We start from the raw sequence: 19,331 nt of genomic DNA, 5'->3' as shown, positions 1-19,331 counted from the left end.
CGTGGGTCTGGTCGCCTCATTTATCTCTTCTGGCAGGACTCTCTCTCTCTCTCTCTAAATAACCACCCATAATCTCTCTCTCTCTCTCTCTCTCTCTCTCTCAACCCAGATCAGTCCCTCTCTCTCTCCCTCCAAAAATCCTTACCCCAGCTCGCAGCATCCTCAGAAATTTTATCTCTCCGACGCTTTCAGGTACGAGGTTTTACCATCCTCATAAACTTTTTAACTCTCCGATCCATTCAGGTCTCTCTCAACCCCGATCAGTCCCTCTCTCTCTCCCTCCAAAAATCCTAACCCCAGCTCGCAGCATCCTCAGAAATTTTATCTCTCCGACGCTTTCAGGTACAAGAATTTACCATCCTCAGAAACTTTTTAACTCTCCGATCCATTCAGGTACGAGATTTTACCTGTCTCGGCATTTACCAAAGATTTGGCGGCATGGAAGTGGATTGCCTGTGGCGTGCCACAGGGATATCTCAGCCGTACGACGTAGTCCACCGCGATGTATGTCTTTTATTCGTGTTCTCCATCCGTTCTGCCAGATCAATTTAGCGCATGAGCCCAAAGATGATGCAGATCCAAAGCTCAAGTGGACCACACCACAGAAAACGGTTGGGATTGAACGCCCACCGTTGGAAACTTCTGGGGGGCCAAAGAAGTTTTAGATCAAGCTCATATTTGTATCTTCCTTTCCCTTCGTTCAGATCTGCGTGACCTTATGAACAGGTTGGATGGCAAATAAAACATCAGTCCGACCTATGAAGTCTTCAAAGGTGAGCGTTCAATCCCCGCTGTTTGGTGTGGTGCAGTCCACTTGAGCTGTGGATCCCCATTATTTTTGTGCTCATGCCCTTAAATGAGCTGGCAAAACGAAGGGAGGGCGTGGTTAAAACACATACATCATGCCACGGGGCAAGTTCATAGGCAATCCACTTCCGGTCAGCATGGCTCTGGCAAGGACCCTCAATTTCAAGGCCGTGAGATGATAATTTACCAACCGGATCAGAACTCCAGTTCTGGCTTGGGCTGGATTATTTTGGGTCGTCACTGGCCAGGCTTGAACAGCCTGGAAACATAGGCCCGATCGACCGGCTATGAGCCAAAATAGCCAAGCCTGAAATGTTTATAGCGGGTCCAAGCCTTAGCGAGAAAGAGAGGGGGAAGTGGATTGGGTGGTGACCCCAATTACGTAGTGTTGGGCGTGGGTATGAGTTTTATATCCATGTCATGCATCCATCTATTTTACTAGTTCATTTTAGGGCGGGCATGAACTAAAAAATGAGGCAGATCTGAATTTCAAGTGAACCACACTGCAGTAAACGGTGGAGATTATGACATCCACTGTTGAAAACCTTCCTAAGCCCACAGTAATGTTTTATCTGCCATCCAAACTGTTGATTAGGTCACGCAGAACTGGATGATGGGAAACACAGATATCAACTCGATCCAAAATTTAGTTGGCCCCCAAGAAGTTTTTAATGATGGGCATTCATTCATCTCTGTTTCTTGTGGTGTGATCAACATGAGATTTTGTTCGGCTTCAATTTTTAGCCCCAAGGAGCTAGTAAAATGGATGAACATCGTGGATAAAACACATAAGTCACAGTGGACCCCACGGTGCAGCTAGGACTAGTGGGTGGGTCTCACATGTTTAGGCTTTCTCCGGCCTTCTTTTCCATTCGGTTGAGATTTTAAATTCAACTTTGAATTTGAAATATGATAAGAGATAAGGATTTGACCGGATAATATGGTTTCATCCTATCTCATCCGATTTCTCCCTCCTTTCCTATAAAAGGGAAACGTTCTCTCTCTCGCAACAATACAATTATACGAAATACCGAGAGTATACAGAGAGATATAGTGTGCACGGTAATCTGTCCATCTTAGCTTGTCCTTGGGACGATCTGATCCATAGATCGCAATCCGGGGCCACTATATACCGTAGGATCAGAGGTGTGAATAGTTCCATCTGCTCCAGTAGTAGATAGGCGGGCCGTTGGAGCGTCAATCTTCTGCTTTGTAAAGGTTCCAAACATCGTGTAGACCGTCAGATCTTGAGGGCTCACCTTCCACGCTTCCCAACAATGGTATCAGAGCATATTTAACGGCGGATCTTCGATTATATTCATCTAAAAAGGTAAGTAACCCATCCTTTTTTTTGGATTGGAATCCTGTTTTACAAATGGTATCAAATCAGCATGTGTACGGTAGATTAGTTTTTGTATACACGTATGCCATGTGCATGTAAGCCCGATTATGATGGACCAAGATGATCATGTAGATCTTTATGATTCCATACACCTTAATGTACACCATGTTATTGGTTTATGGAATGATCCACATAATGTACCTCATGCGTGTACATCATATCCACCAATAGTTGTTTAATAGAAATACATCCACTAATAGATGTTGTATTGAACTACACCACTTAAAGGCATGCTCACCTACGCACCTTTACACACGTGTCATTGGTGTCGAATCCGAATGGTCAATAAGATGTGGAATCCTATGAAACCTCAGGAGGTGAATTTTCACACTGATCTAAGATTCTAGTGGGCCATAGCAAAGAGAAATTCAAATCAAGGGAAGAAAATGTTTGAATTTGTAATGGCCCACCAAAGTTTTGGTTCAAAGTAAAAATTGGTACCAAGGGATTTCATGAGGTTCTGCTTCATGTGGACCGTTCAGATTTATAATACTCATCAGATGTGATGAGTTCTTAAATAAATAAAAAAAATAGCTAATCTGCAATAGCTAATCTGTACACGCTAGTACACGTCATTGTAATCTGCATTAGCTGCTGTACATGTGTACATGTGTTGGCTACCATACATGTGTTAGCTACTGTACATGTGTTAGCTGTTGTACGTGCATTAGCTGTTGTACATGTGTACACGTGTTGGCTACCATACATGTGTTAGCTACTGTACATGTGTTGTAATCTGCATTAGCTACTGTATAGACGTACATTAGCTAATGTATACAGTATATACGTACAAGTTAACTATACAAGTTGTAATCTACATTAGCTATTGTATACATGTATACACATGTTGTAATCTGCATTAGCTACTGTACGTGCTGTACATGAGCACCGTTCTAATCTGCATTAACATGTGTTGGCTTACACGTACAAGTTAGCTACTGTATACATGTTGTACACGTGTTATTTAGCTACTGTCACAAAGATTTGTTGACTGATGTACACGTGTTGGCTTACGTGTTGGCTTCCACGTACAAGTTAGCTACTGCATACATGTCTAATAGAATCTGCTATACACATGTGTACACTTGTTGTACACGTGTTAACTGATGTACACGTGTTGTACACGTGTTGGCTTACACTGTACAAGTTAGCTACTGTACATGTGTTAGCTAATGTGGGCATACATGTGTCATAGCTTCTGCTATGCACATGTGTACACGTGTTGGCTGATTTACACGTACAGTACACGTGTTGGCTGATATGCAACATACAAGCTTTGGCTGATGTGCAACATACATTTGATATATATATATATATATATATATATATATATATATATATATATATATATATATATATATATATGTACACTTGGCTGATGTCTTCATTTTGTACACGTGACAAGATAATGTACATAAGATGTTGTATTGTAATTCATACATGTGCATCTCACCACACATACAAATATTGTTGTTGTATTCAACTACATACGTCACCAGTATCAAATGTACGTTGAATTGCCTAATGTGCACTTGAATGGGCTGATGAGCACACGTGTTGGCTAATGTACACACGTGTGTTATAAATAGCTAAAGTACACGTGTTGTACACATGTTGGCTATCTGTACACGTGTACATATCAGCCGCAAATGTTGGTTAAACACATATTGTTCTCCACAACATATCAGCCACACATGTGCGTACCACTCATTGGCAATCCGTATTGTACTATAACACATGTAGTAATATACATTAGCCGCACATGTAGATCTGATCCGTGTACAACACAGATCTCTTCACTATGTATGTGTTGAATCCAAACCATCCATCCATCTGATGAGCTTGGATTTATACTGGAAAAATACAATAAGCACTTGGTCAAAGTGCTAGTGTATACGTGTTGGCGGATGTGCGCTGATGTACAGGTGTAGCAACTATGTTTTTAGTTTTACTAATTTCACATGTGTAGATCCGTTGAAGGATGATGGACACATATCAAGAATGTTGTTTCTTTTATTATATCTTCTTCACTGTTGATCTAAAGCTTATTAGTAATCGAAACGATCATCAACTATGATGATCAATGTTGATGAAAGGATCCATCATCAACAATGATCATTATCGGTAATGATCGGATCCTTCACTAATAGTCATGATCACAGGTGAAGATTGTACTCTCTCTATATCTAAGCACTTATTTTTTCCTTTCTGATGATGATGTTAATATGCATGAAAATATTCAGCTTGATGTGTTTAGATCTAAGCCTCCTTATTTTTCATTGGAAAATATAGAAAAACTTAGTGCTTAGATACTCCCTATACACAAATAAAGGTTGTGCATAACCTAAGTGGGAGTTTATTCTTCTACACCAAATGATGCATGCAACCATGTAATGAAAGGTTGCACGTTATATAAATTTATTCTTATAAAAGCATTAAATCTCATCTTAATTAGAGAACTTGATTGTTCTACACCGCCTATTCGGGTATGTGGACTTTCAGATCTCATTAAGATGTGTTAACTGCTTTTATACTTTGAAATTTTATATAACATGTAGAAACGTTGATGATTAGTGTCAATACCTTAGATCATAGCTAAGTAGTGATACTCATGCAATGTAGAGATGACCACCAAAGCATTAATCGCTGAACAACTAAAAGGACAACATTTCGATGGCAACAACTACGAAGACTGGTCCCGCACAGTACGATGCCTTCTGGACGAGGACGACATATCTCACACACTCGATGTAGTTCAGGAGGAACCCATCCTGGCTGAAAACGGAAATTTACAAGAACATAGGGTTACGATGACTCGCTATAATAAGTGGCGAAAACAAAATCGTTCAGCCCGTAATGTCCTTCTTAGCACTATGCACAAAGAACTCATACCTACGTATGAAGTGCATGAAACCGCTAAAGGAATCTGGGAAGCACTGACAGATGCCTATGCGCAGAAGTCAGATGCGAGAGCTAGGGCAATGGAATTGGAATTCCAGGAGTACAGGGAAAACTAGCCGTTTTATGGCCATTTTTTTACTGTTGTGCATGGACCATCAAGCTGTTGTATGCTGACTGTTGTGAGACGACAGCTAGCCATTTTCTAGCTGTTGGGCTAACCATACAGCAGTTACAGCTGGACTCTGCACTAACGGCTCAGTTGTTATAGTTTCTGCTGCAACAGCTCTTTTCAGTCCCTCTATTTATACTGAGAGATTTCTCTCTCAGTCCTTTAGTCTCTCTACTAACCAGCCACCCGCCATAGCCACTTAGTCGCACCGCGACTCACACACGTCTCGCTCCGGTTCGCTCAAGGTAGCGAAGGAGCCACCCTCTGCGACACGATGCGGACGTGCGAAGTGTAAAGTGCACCACTAGTGCCTCTACAGCCACACTGCCTCACATGCCCACTCCCTCGCACCGAGCCCGAGCCCGTGCCCGTGCCCGTGCCCATGACCGAGACCGAGACCGAGTCCGAGTCTGAGACCGAGCCCGAGCCCGAGCCCGAGCGCGAGCACGCGCGGGGGTGTTCCAGTGCTACACACCGGAACACGCAAGGTCCATATTCCACGGACTAGGTAAGTAAATATTATAATACTCCACTTCCTTCATATAAACCACAGGTTTTTCTCCTCTTTTCCATGTGGGACTATTCCAAAAAACCCGTAGAAAAGTATTTTTTTCAAAAAAAATAACTTTTTATATTATATTATATTTTATTATTAAAATATTTTTATTAAAATTAATATTTTTGCAATAGGATTTACTCCCCAAAGCAGTCTTACACAAACATACCTAAATGGAATTTTCTTCAAAAATATTTGTACTTTCACAATTAACAGGTTTTTCTCTTCTCTTTTCCATGTGGGACTATTCCAAAAAACCCGTAAACAAGTGTTTTTTCAAAAAAACAACTTTTTATATTATATTATATTTTATTATTAAAATATTTTTATTAAAATCAATATTTTTGCAACAATACCCCACTTGATTTTTTTATTAAAATATTTTCTCGGTTAAACAATACTGCCAGAATAATTTGCTTATATGCATAAAGAAAGATATCTTTCGATTTTAATCTTTCCTTAGTGTAAGTATTTCAAAACTCTGTCGAAATGACTGGTATCCGCAGCCTTGAACCAGTTATTTCTAGATAACAGAATTCGAAATACCACACACATATTCGCTATGTGTTTGTTAGAGTTCCCACAATCTTGCTCAGCACAATTAATGGCCATGTGCTTATCCTAATTCATGAACGATCCCGAGAGAAAAACTCCTAACTATATCAGCCACACATGTGCGTACCACTCATTGGCAATCCGTATTGTACTATAACACATGTAGTAATATACATCAGTCGCACATGTAGATCTGATCCGTGTACAACACGGATCTCTTCACTATGTATTTGTTGAATCCAAACCATCCATCCATCTAATGAGCTTGGATTTATACTGGAGAAATACAATAAGCACTTGGTCAATGTACTAGTGTATACGTGTTGGCGGATGTGCGCTGATGTAAAGGTACAACAACTATGTTTTTAGTTTTACTAATTTCACATGTGTAGATCTGTTGAAGGATGATGGACACATATCAAGAATGTTGTTTCTTTTATTATATCTTCTTCACTGTTGATCTAAAGCTAATTAGTAATCGAAACGATCATCAACTATGATGATCAATGTTGATGAAAGGATCCATCATCAACAATGATCATTATCGGTAATGATCGGATCCATCACTAATAGTCATGATCACAGGTGAAGATTGTACTCTCTTTATATCTAAGCACTTAATTTTTCCTTTCTGATGATGATGTTAATATGCATGAAAATATTCGGCTTGATGTGTTTAGATCTAAGCCCCCTTATTTTTCATTGGAAAATATAGAAAAACTTAGTGCTTAGATACTCCCTATAAATAAAGGTTGTGCATAACTTGAGTGGGAGTTTATTCTCCTCCACCAAATGATATATGCAACTAAGTAATGGAATGTTGCACGTTATATAAATTTATTCTTATAAAAGCATTAAATCTCATCTTAATTAGAGAACTTGATTGTTCTACACCGCCCATTCGGGTATGTGGACTTTCAGATCTCATTAAGATGTGTTAGCTACTTTATACTTTAAAATTTTATATAACATGTAGAAATGCTGATGATTAGTGTCAATACCTTAGATCATAGCTAAGTAGTGATACTCATGCAATGTAGAGATGGCCACCAAAGCGTTAATCGCTGAACAGCTAAAAGGACAACATTTCGACGACAACAACTACGAAGATTGGTCCCGAGCAGTGCGATGCCTTCTAGATGAGGACGACATATTGATGTAGTTCAGGAGGAACCCATCCTGGCTGAAAACGGAAATTTACAAGAACATAGGGTTACGATGACTCGCTATAATAAGTGGCGAAAACAAAATCGTTCAGCCCGTAATGTCCTTCTTAGCACTATGCACAAAGAACTCATACCTACGTATGAAGTGCATGAAACCGCTAAAGGAATCTGGGAAGCACTGACAGATGCCTATGCGCAGAAGTCAGATGCGAGAGCTAGGGCAATGGAATTGGAATTCCAGGAGTACAGGATGCATGTCGGCTGTCTCATCAAAGATCATATTCGTAAGATGGAGCAAATGATAGGTGCCCTTAGGAATGTTGGGTGCAAATTGACTGAAAATCAGAAGATTATAGCCATGCACCGTTCCTTGCCTGAATCTTGGGCCCAAATCAAAAGAATTCTAAATCATACTGATTCAATCACTGCGTTCAGAGACTTTTGTGGCCACTTGGTACGTGAGGTTGAAATGAATGCAATTCAGCCAGGTTCGGCCTAGGCCTTTGTAGCAGAGACCTATAAGCGAAAAGCTAATAATAAACGGTTCAAAGCTCGCAAGAAGGCGAAAAAGAATAATCAAGAACAGAAGGCCACAACACCTGCTCCAAATCTCAAGAAGGGGAATGGAAAGAAGAAGCAGAAAAAGACAAAAATAATCTACTTTGTCTGTGGCAATTACCGTTGCTCATTTACATCAAAAAGAAGCATTTCAGTCACAAGATACTTTGTATGTGGGCGTTTGTTCAATCCTTTCCGTTGATTCTATATCTAACGAGTGGATTTTGGATACAGAGGCAAAGTACGTAACACAGAGTCATCGAGGACTCGAGAAATTTGCGCGTGCACGGTTTCTATTAGAGTTGATTGGGCTAATACGTTGAAGACGGTTAGGGATTGACATTCTCCACTCCTCGTTCGCATAGGGTAAACAATAATCCTTCGTAATACTCTTTTTGCACCGGGGATGTGTTTAATTCTGTTTCTAGGTTATTATTTTATGGTTTTGATATTCGATTTTCTTGGACTAGAGTTTCTTTGAGACATAATAACCATTGAAAGATAAATTTAATTTCAGATTTATTTATTCTAGACGTAGATTGTGATAATGCCCATCTTGCTTTATCTGCTATGTCGAATAAAAATATAGTATCTGAATCTCAAAAATGGCACGCGAGGTTAGGTCACATCGGAAATGATCGTATGACAGGACTAGTATGTTCTGGTCTGTTAAACTCCTTATCCAAAGTTGATTTGTCATTTTGTGAACATTGTGTGTCCGGGAAGACATCGAAGAAACCATTTCCTAAAGCGACTAGGTCCAAGGGTACACTAGAGATAATCCATTCAGATATCTGTGGACCCTTTAATGTACATGCCAGAAATGGATGTCAATACTTTGTCACTTTCATTGACGATTACTCGCGCTATGGATATGTGTATCTCATCTCACACAAATCTAAGGTTTTTAATTGTTTTCTTAAATATAAAGCTGAGGTGGAAAATCGGCTTGAGAAAAAGATTAAAACCCTTCGATCTGATAGGGGTGGCGAGTATACATCTGAAACGTTTAAATCATATTGTGAAAACGTTGGAATTGTTCGGCAGTACACAATGGCTTACACTCCACAACAAAACGGTATTGCAGAGAGAAGAAATAGGACACTATTGGACATGGTTAGATCGATGATGGCACAAGCCAATCTCTCTACTATATTCTGGGGAGACACACTGTTAACAGCCGTCTACGTCCTTAATAAAGTCTCATCCAAATCCATTCCTAAGACTCCATATGAGATGTGGTCTAGGAGGCCTCCTTCTTTAGCCCACCTACGCCCTTGGGGATCATTGCCATATGTTTTGTTACATACTCAACATAGAGGTAAACTTGATAGTAAAATCATTGAATGCGTGTTCATTAGGAACCCTATGCATTCAAAGGGATACGTTCTAGTTTATGAGGACCATGGACGATGGATTGAGATAGAATCCCGAGACGTGACCTTCATTGAAGATAGATACCCAAGCCGAATGAAGCAAAAGGTTCCAATAGAACTTTTTGAAATGCCCGATGTATCCCAAGAGAGTGAGAGTTCTGCTCCTCAAGATGGAGATGCTCCTATAGTTCACCAGGACAGTGGGAGGACATCTCAGCAAGCTCCTAAGTTACGTCGAAGAGAAAGAGGATTGATTCTCCGAAGATACTTCGATATTGAGGGGCAAACATTCTCTTGCGTTGCAGTTGATGATGATGAACCTGATTCATATCAGGATGTATTATTATCTTCTAACTCGGTCAATTGGGTAAATGCTATGGACGAAGAGATCGCCTCCATGGAGAAGAATAAAGTCTGGGAACTTGTTGATCTGCCTTCCAATTGCAAAGCAATAGGTAATAAATGGGTACTTAAGATCAAAAGAAAGGCAGATGGTACAGTGGACAAGTATAAAGCATGATTGGTTGCTAAAGGTTTTACACAACAAGAAGACATTGATTATGAGGAGACCTTTTCACCTGTTGCAAAGTTCTCCTCAATCCGTATGATCTTGTCCATTGTCGCAAGTTTAAACTTAGAGTTATATCAGATAGATGTAAAGACCGCATTCTTAAATGGTGACTTGGATGAAGAGATATACATGCAACAGCCCATGGGTTATGTGGACAAAAAGTATCCAAAGAAAGTCTGCAAGTTGTTAAAATCTATCTATGGGCTGAAGCAATCTTCAAGACAGTGGTACATGAAGTTCCACTTGGCCATCACCACTTTTAGATTCACGATGAGTGAAGAAGATCATTGTGTATACATAAAACGGTCTGGAAGATTTTTTCTGATACTATCTCTATATGTAAACGATATCTTGTTAGCTGGTAATGACATACAATTGTTAATATTGACTAAAGATTGGCTATTCTCGAACTTTGAGATGAAAGACCTCGGTGAAGCCAACTTTATTCTTGGGGTAAAAATCATCAAGGATCGCCCTAAGAAATTTTTAGGCTTGTCTCAAGCAACCTATATACAAAAGATCTTAGAGCGGTTAAGGATGGAAAATTATTGAAACCCTATGGATAAAGCTACTGAAGATCTTTCAAATCGTGCCAAAGTTCTGAAATTGGTTGTCCTCGACTTTTGCAAGTGCATAGGGAGCTTAATAATCAATATGCTTTTAGCTGAACTTACGTATTACCTATATGGGCATTATCATTAACCAGAAGTTCAACCATTCCAAAAGTCAACATTATTCGTATCTTAGAGGAACAAAAGACCTAATGTTTTGTTACAACAAGCCTCGAGATCAAAGGATATTCGATCTCCCTCCGTAATGACTTCCCGGGAAAGCTCTACTAGAGTTTCCTATTCGAGGAGGAGCTATCTCATGGTCGAGTAATAAATGACATCCACAACTCTTTCATCTATGGATCCGTTAGCACTTTGATGGCTTCATTCCATTGGTGTATGGGTTCGTAGATTTCTAATGAGTCTGGGTATTGTACCAATTACTGAAGATAGACAATACTTCTGCCATTAACTTGGTTAAGGACCCTAAACCCACCAGAAATTTAAGCACATTGAGATCAAGTATCTTTATTCGTGATCAAGTGAGAGATAAGAAGGTTGCTCACATTCCTACTAAGGAGATTGGTGATCCATGACGAAAGCCCTGAACTTTAGATCTTCATTTCGTTCATCTAATGGGATTGAGAAAGCTTGATTGATTGTCTTTTGACTTTGTCTTTCATTAATGAATATTATATTCCTTTTTATTTAGTATTGAACACTAATATAACTAGATATGAAGATCATCAACATTAACATTGAAATCATGTAGGATTTCTATTTTTGTCCAGGCTACCATCCTTGGTTTTACCAAACTCTTTCAATGTCTGAGAGGTACATTTGGGGCTATGTTTATACATTGAAGTATGAACTTCCCATTGTTAATAATAAAGGATGAGGATATAAGTGAGTCGTATCCGCCTACACTCTTATAAAGATTAGATGATATGATAAAGTCGAATAACATAATCGCATCATTCTGTTACATGCGATCAATGTTATGATCTGAAATTAAAGCCAGGTTATGAGGTCATGAGATGAGTCGTACCTTATGTAGAAGACATGTGTATTGTAGACCCGACATTCACCTAGTATTGTCAATTTACACGTGGATTGTAACCACGTTGGGACCTATTACCTCAGTTGCTTTGATGATCTAATCTTGCAACGGATCCAATAGTATAGATCTAGGTGACTCTTTGTGTCCTTAACTACCCTCCTCTTGTATATATGAGGATGTGTTGTTACTTTAGTGTACTATTACGAAAGGTCCTTGATTGGCACACTCAATTACGCTAGGAAAGAACTTGATTAATTCCAAATTACACATCGCATGGTAAGATCCTGATACACCAAGTTTCAGAACTATAAATACGCATAAGACTTATCAAGCGCAAATCGGTTGTTATTATTGCCTTCAAGTAATTTTTCAAAGCATTATATATATATATATATATATATATATATATATATGATATATATATATATATATAGACATAATGAATCACTTTTATTCGAAGTTTGTGAAAAATCAAGTTTTAAATAACTTGATAAGTTGGATAAGTGCGTATGATAGCCGAGTACTCCAGATCGGGAGTCAGCGACTTAGACGCATTGCAAAGCTTGGGTTATGGAGTACTAGTTAGGTCACTTAGTACTTAAGCAACTGTGAGAAGATTATGGTGATGCAGCTGGTCCACACCTCTTATTCTTTTGATCGCGATGTTTGGTTTGATTGTTATTGGGCAACTTAGATGGACAAATCTTTTGTGCCTATCCCACAATGTGATTGAGTGGGAGATGTTGGACGTAACCCGGTGGGGCCCACTAGTGGGTGGGTCCCACATGTTTAGACTTTCTCCGACCTTCTTTTCCATTCGGTTGAGATTTCAAATTCAACTTTGAATTTGAAATATGATAAGAGATACGGACCGGATAATATAGTTTCATCCTATCTCATCCGATTTCTCCCTCCTTTCCTATAAAAGGGATGCGTTCTCTCTCTCGCAACAATACAATTATACGATAAACCGAGAGTATACAGAGAGATATTGTGTGCACTATAATCTGTACATCTTAGCTTGTCCTTGGGACGATCTAATCCATAGATCGTAGTCCGGGGCCACTATATACCGTAGGATCGGAGGTGTGAATAGTTCCATCTGCTCCAGTAGTAGATAGGCGGGCCGTTGAAGCACCACTCTTCTACTTTGTAAGGGTTCCAAACTTCGTGTAGACCGTCAGATCTTGACTTGTATTTGAATTCCAGAGCGGCCCACATCTCCTTAGCTGATGACGTCTGTTGGTACAGATCGTACAGGTGGTCGGAGAGAGCGTTCAGAATGTGTCCTCGACACAAGAATTCATCTTCGGCTCTTTTGATGCGGGCAGCTACTTGTTCAGGTGTGTCATTGTCAGATGCTTTAGGTAGTTCTTGCAAATTTGGATCCAATATGTAATAGATCTTCAGTGCCGTTAGGAGAAATTTCAGCTTGTCTTGCCATCTTGTAAAATTAGTTCCATCGAACCGATCAAGACGTATCAAGTCCTGATTCATCAACTTGATGGATGAAACACTGTCGGCTTCCATCAATATAATAACGCTTTAAGATTGTTAGAAATTATACAGATCAATGTATTTATGTATCATATGGAAACCGAAAAGTGCAAAATAATTAGAAATCAGGACAGACTGAAGCACGTCTGAAACGCTGTCCTTAAAGCATTATTTGCCCCTACTCAAGTGAATTGAGTATGCTGGTACGTTACAGGCAAATAGCTTCTAGGATACGACGAGCCTGGTGTGGGTCTACGTTCTGCAAACACGAAGGCCCACTAAATGGAACTCAATTACACGCTTTCTGGCAGTATTACAATATAAAGGAAAAAATTCCAAAAGAAGAAGAAAAGAAGAGAAAAACTTCTGCACTGGTCAGTTCAAATCTTCAGTTACTGGTTCAGTTGAACCGTTCTAGACCACACCGCTGGTCTGTTCTTCAAGCTAAGGTTTAAGCCTTGCTATGTTGCTGGAAAACACTAGAATATTTGAGTGGAGATGGGCTGGCTGTCTCAGTTCATATGGGTTTGCTAGAGTGAGTTGAGATGGATTGGAAATTCATCCAGGTCCTCCTTTTATAGGCTAGGATGGCTAGGGGGTTATGGTCCAGAGACTTAAATTTCATTAAGCCATTTCTAGCTGTTGGAAAACCAGCCACCCGCCATAGCCAGGTCGCGAAGGAGCGACCCTCTGCGACACGATGCGGACGTACGAAGTGTAAAGTGCGCCACTAGCGCCTCTACAGCCACATTGCCTCACATGCCCACGCCCTCGCACCGAGCCCGTGCCCGAGCCCGAGCGCGAGCGCACGCGGGTGTTCCAGTGCTACGCACTAGAACACGCAAAGTCCATAGTCCACGGACTAGGTAAGTAAATATTATAATACTTCACTTCCTTCATATAAACCACAGGTTTTTCTCTTCTCCTTTTCATGTGGGACTATTCCAAAAAACCCGTAGAAAAGTGTTTTTTCAAAAAAATAACTTTTTATATTATATTATATTTTATTATTAAAATATTTTTATTAAAATCAATATTTTTGCAACAATAACAGCTATTAAAATAAACCCATTAACAACCACCCTTCATCTTTCTCTTGGATCAGTTGAATCCCATCAATGGAAGAAATCCACCAAGCCGGGCAGGTCCACTTTGCGAATGCATCGCATGAGGAAAATGACCTCATCACAGCAATGTTCAAGAGCATGGACCTGGACAATGACGGACGAATATCAAAGAGTGAGTCTCTGGAACTCATGAAAAGGGACATGCCCACCAATGAGGCATCGTGTCTCTTCACCAAGCTTGACCAGGACAGAAGTGGATCACTCGACTTCGACGAGTTCAAAACGCACTACTACGCCAGCATTAGTAGGCCGATATGTGATTATTGCAAGAAATTAGTGACAGGCATGTATTATTGCTGTGTTAGGTGTTGGGAAATGCACATGACCGATGGACATGAGCTCCACCGGCGGTTCCAGGTGTGTGCTCAATGCTACTCGAATAAACTGTTCCAGCACAGCCACGAAGAGTTCTTGGACAATTACATGCTGCTATTTCGATCAAAGGAGATACTGGTAAGTTCTAGATATGTCTGCAGAATCCATGGGTTGAGTTGCACCTCTGATCAGGTGTATTTCCGTCATTCTATGAAAAATTGTCCACACATCACTCACCATCCATCGATGGTTTGAGGGGATCCAAAACATATTTGGTGATGGAATTCTCCTGCATTGACTCTCTGGGAAGAGCTGGCAGAAATAAGGTGGGAACAGACCCGGCGCCAATCTGGCCCAGCGAGCCTGACCCGACTTTGGACGGGGTTCGGACCTATTAGTTTGGCCCGTGGCCAGGTCCTGATCCTGACATGTTTGGCTCGATTGCCACCCCTAGGGAGAAGGGAAATATGGTAAATCTATCTGTACCGAGTGTACGTGGCAGGGTGACTTATCATTTTGGACCGTCCATTTTTTCGCCCCTACTGTGGATGGTCAAATAGCCATAGATTGAGTTATCCTAGTCATCCGATCGATGGCCTTCCAGGCAGTGGTAGAAAAAAAAAAAAGTCTAATCATGAATGACAGGAGGGCCCACTAGATGATAGCCCCCGTTAATATATCACCCTACCACGTACACCGTGTAGAGAGAGGAAGGGGATTATGAACTAAGCGTACTGAGTATACTGAGTAAACTGTGTGCCCACCATGGGTGTTTGTATCATATCCACTCTGTACATTCATTTTTTCCAAATCATTTTAGGGGATGTTTCCAAAATTTAAGCATATCCAAAACTCAGGTGGACCATGCCACAAGAAACAGTGGGAATAATGGTGTCTGCCGTTGAAACCTTCGTAAGGCCTACAATGAAGTTTATTTGTCATACAACCTATTCATAAGATCACACATACATGGACGAAGGGAAAACTCAAATATCAGCTTGATCCAAATTTTATATGGTCCTTAAAGAGTTTTCAACTTTATGCATTCAATTCACTGTTTCCTGTGATATGGTCCACTTGAGCTAAGAATATGATTATATTTTGGCATTTTTCCTAAAATTATCTGATAAAATGGATGGACAACATGGATAAAATACATAAATTACATAGGCCCCCTAGAGTTTACTAAGTATGCTAAGCGTATTGAGTTAGGGAGTCCACTTCCGTAGCGACATTGGTTCTACCATATTCCGAATTTTGGGCTCCAGTGGGTGAGGTGTACACTACCATCAACACGCAGCCACATGAGGCACCTGTGCAAGATAGCATCTTTCCATCTAGTGGCCTACATGATTTGGGCCTGTTTAAATACCACCAGATAAGTTACTTTTAACTCAACTTATTAAGTTGGTTTAAATAGGATTTCAAATGTTACTTGTATGTTTAAAGCAACTTAGCTCCATAAATATTTTTTTTAACTTTCTAATTTTAACTTTTCTACATCTCTCTCCTAATCAAAGGAGGCCTCATATGATGGACTGTCCACATCAAAGGTGGGCCCCACATGATGGACGGTTCATGTGAAAGGTGGGTTCCACATGATGGATCACCCATATTAACGTGGACCAACATAATGGATGGTCCACATCAAAGGTCGGCCCCTAACAATAAATAATCCACATTCAAAATGGGAAGGTATGATGGACAGGGCACTTCAAAGGTGGAGCCCACATGATGGACGGTCCACATTCAAGCTAAGCTCCACGTGATGGGCAATGGACATTGAAGAAGGACCCCACATGATGGATGGCTTGCATCGAGGTGGCCCTTCATGATGGACAGTCCACATCAAAGGTTGGCGCCTAATGATGAATGACCCACATCCAAGGGGAGCTCGGCAAGATGGACAAGCCACATTGAAGGTGGGGCCCACATGACGTACAGTCCACTTCAAAGGTGGGCTCCACGTGATGGGCAAATAATAATAGCAGGCCCACATGATGGACGGTCTACATTAAAGGTTGGCCCTAATGATGAGTAGCCCATATTCAAGATTGGCCTGCATGATAGATGGCCCACATCAGATGTGGTACCCACGTGATGGATGGTTCACATCAAAGATGGGCTCCACGTCATGGGCGGTGGATATTGAAGGTACACCCCACATGATGGATGACCAATATCAAAGGTAGGCCTTACATATAATGGACTCTGCACATGAACGGTTGGCCCCCTAATGATGAATGACCTATATACAAGGTGGACCCTGAGTGATAGATGACCTATATGAAAGGTGGGGCCCACACAATGAACGGTCCACAGCAAAGATTGGCCCCACATGATGGACATTGCATGTGAGGGGGACCAAACAGACTCCGAAGGATAAATATTTCCAACGTCTACTTTTTGGCAGAAAAGTATGTTATTTACCAAAAATACTGATCAGCTATATAAGTAGAAATCAAGGTAAGCTACCTGTGACGTAAGTAGCTTATCTAAGTTAACTCACCATCCAAACGCCCCCTTTAGACCTTCTAGATTAAAAGACATGCTATTTGGAGCCTTAGCTCCATCATTTTCAATACAAATCATCAACGAATGGAAAATACTGTTTAACCATAAGTTTGGCTTGTACATTCAACAAGCTGGGCCTATGTTGATCCGGCGCAGATATTTCAACTGCTTATGCTGTGCTTGTCAAGATGGCCTTTTTAAGAATTTTAATTTTGCTAGTCTTGGGCTGGTCCCATTGACATCCCTGATGAATAATGGCGGTATGTTTTCCGGCCACATTCCCACCATTGAACCATCTACATCTGCAGGCAGCGAAGACAGAGAAGAAAGTGAAAGTGAATCCGGAAGCTATGGAGGTGAAGGCAGCACTGAAAGCAGGTCGTTTATTTTACAGGTCCCTTCCAGACAAGAATGACGCTTACAACCTGTTTGCAGTGATGGACCGTAATGGCGACGGCGATGTGAGCGAGACAGAGGTTATCGACTTCCTAACCAATAAGGGTATGCCGCGTGCTGATGCATGTAAGCTGTTCAAAGGCACGAACCTGGGAAGGGATGGTTACCTTAGCATCGAGGACATCGCGGCCTTGTGGTACATCTCTGTCATGCATCCATATTGCGCCAGGTGCAAGGCCAGGATCATGGGCACGTGCTACAGCTGCTTTGAGTGCCACAACGTGTCGATGCTTGGATACGATAATAATACATATGATCTTTGCCCTGAGTGTTATAGCAAGGGGGAGATTTGGCATGAGCATGACTTCTTCTTGGACAATTTCGCCCTCCTTCAGATAAAAACTCTGCTGGTAAGCCTCACTTTCTTTCAAGTAGATTTTTATACCTTGTAGGCCCATGATTTACTCATCCAAACGGACTTTGATTGCCTAGTGTGCCACACACCACCCACCTCAGTGGTGTGTTGATGTGACAAAGTTCTGTGGGTCCCATCATCATGATGTATGTTTTATATCCACACTGTCCATCTATTTTGCCAAATTATTTTAGGGCATGAGTTCAAAAGTGAGGCAGATCCAAAACTCAAATGGACCACACCACATAAAGCAGTGAGGACAATGACACCCAGTGTTGAAGCCTTTCTAGGGCCATCATGATGTTTATTTGCCATCCAACCTGTTCATAAAGTCACACAGACCTGTTACATTTATTATACCATTGTTTAGCAACATTCCATGAGGGAACCAAACGCATTGAAGCATGATTGTCACCTTGCCCCTGAAAAGCTGATAATTAGCATCATCAGTAGCCATCTCTCATCTAAGGATCAATTAGCTAACGTCTTCATATAGGGTGTTACTGGCTCTCATCTTTCTGAGATTGTGTTCAAGTTGGGTATGGTGAACATCCATGGTCCAGTTTAAGGAGTATTAGAATGGTGTATCCAATACAATACTTTTATTATTCTTACAAACAAGGAAGGGAGAACCATAGTCCTAACTTTTCCCAAATTATAATCTCTAAGCCAAACCGAACACAAGTTGTTAGAAGAATTTCCAAGCCTCTTAAATAATACTAATGGACCTTAAAACGAGTCCCATTAAGTGAACATGTCCATTGGATCAATGAAGGTTTCGTCTTAATAATTGTTTATAGATAAGGCCACTCGCTTAACCTTTAGAGAACTAGTCAGGCCCAAGTTGTCAGGTTTGAGCTCTTGGGCATCTTAGTAAACAGAGCAGGCCGATGACCAGAACCTGACCTACTACCAACCCCAATTGCAACGGTAACAAGACGGCACAGTGCATGTCACATGAGTTTGTATATGAAACTATTGATGTTTCTTCTTCTTATTCTTCTTCTTTTTTCAAAATTTTAAGCTGAGACAAAGGACGGCCATGAGTTCCAACGGAGGAGGGCAAGAGGCAGGTACGAGTTACAGTGGAGGGCGAGTCATGAAGATAATGTCCAAATCTGAGGTTTTGACAATAATGGCCGATATTGCTTCTGTAGTTGGCGCTGTGTGTGCTGTGGGCGCTGCACTTGCTGCAGTCCCAGGCTGTAGCATCATGTAAATCCACGGCTGCCCCAATTCATGTTCTATGACTCAATTAGACTTGACAAGAATCCACGGCAACATATATACAATATCAGCTTGGCTGGAGTTTGTCATTGCCGGATTATTCTCCTTCTCCACATTGCCAACCAATTATGTAATTTAGAATGGTGCTTCTGGATTTTGATGACTAAA

General features: G+C 40.8%; 1 protein-coding gene across 1 annotated transcript; it reads left to right on the top strand.

Moving 5' to 3' along the window:
- The first annotated feature begins 326 nt into the window (after positions 1 to 326).
- Positions 327 to 19,331, top strand: LOC131247959 (uncharacterized). The gene is made up of 4 exons (XM_058247953.1): positions 327 to 342; positions 14,275 to 14,749; positions 17,434 to 17,931; positions 18,961 to 19,331. The coding sequence occupies exons 2-4, from the start codon at positions 14,288 to 14,290 to the stop codon at positions 19,153 to 19,155; spliced, it is 1,155 nt and encodes a 384-aa protein (XP_058103936.1). The 5' UTR covers positions 327 to 342; positions 14,275 to 14,287; the 3' UTR covers positions 19,156 to 19,331.

The sequence above is a fragment of the Magnolia sinica genome, chromosome 6 (genome assembly GCF_029962835.1).
Source record: "Magnolia sinica isolate HGM2019 chromosome 6, MsV1, whole genome shotgun sequence".
In the NCBI taxonomy this organism is placed as follows: Eukaryota; Viridiplantae; Streptophyta; class Magnoliopsida; order Magnoliales; family Magnoliaceae; genus Magnolia; species Magnolia sinica.
This window is presented reverse-complemented; position numbering and strand designations above follow the sequence as displayed.

Coding starts and splice junctions, on each gene's coding strand:
- LOC131247959 (XM_058247953.1), top strand. CDS start 14,288: ATGGAAGAAATCCACCAAGCCGGGCAGGTCCACTTTGCGAATGCATCG. Junction 14,750..17,433: donor TTCGATCAAAGGAGATACTG/GTAAGTTCTAGA, acceptor CTACATCTGCAG/GCAGCGAAGACAGAGAAGAA. Junction 17,932..18,960: donor TTCAGATAAAAACTCTGCTG/GTAAGCCTCACT, acceptor CAAAATTTTAAG/CTGAGACAAAGGACGGCCAT.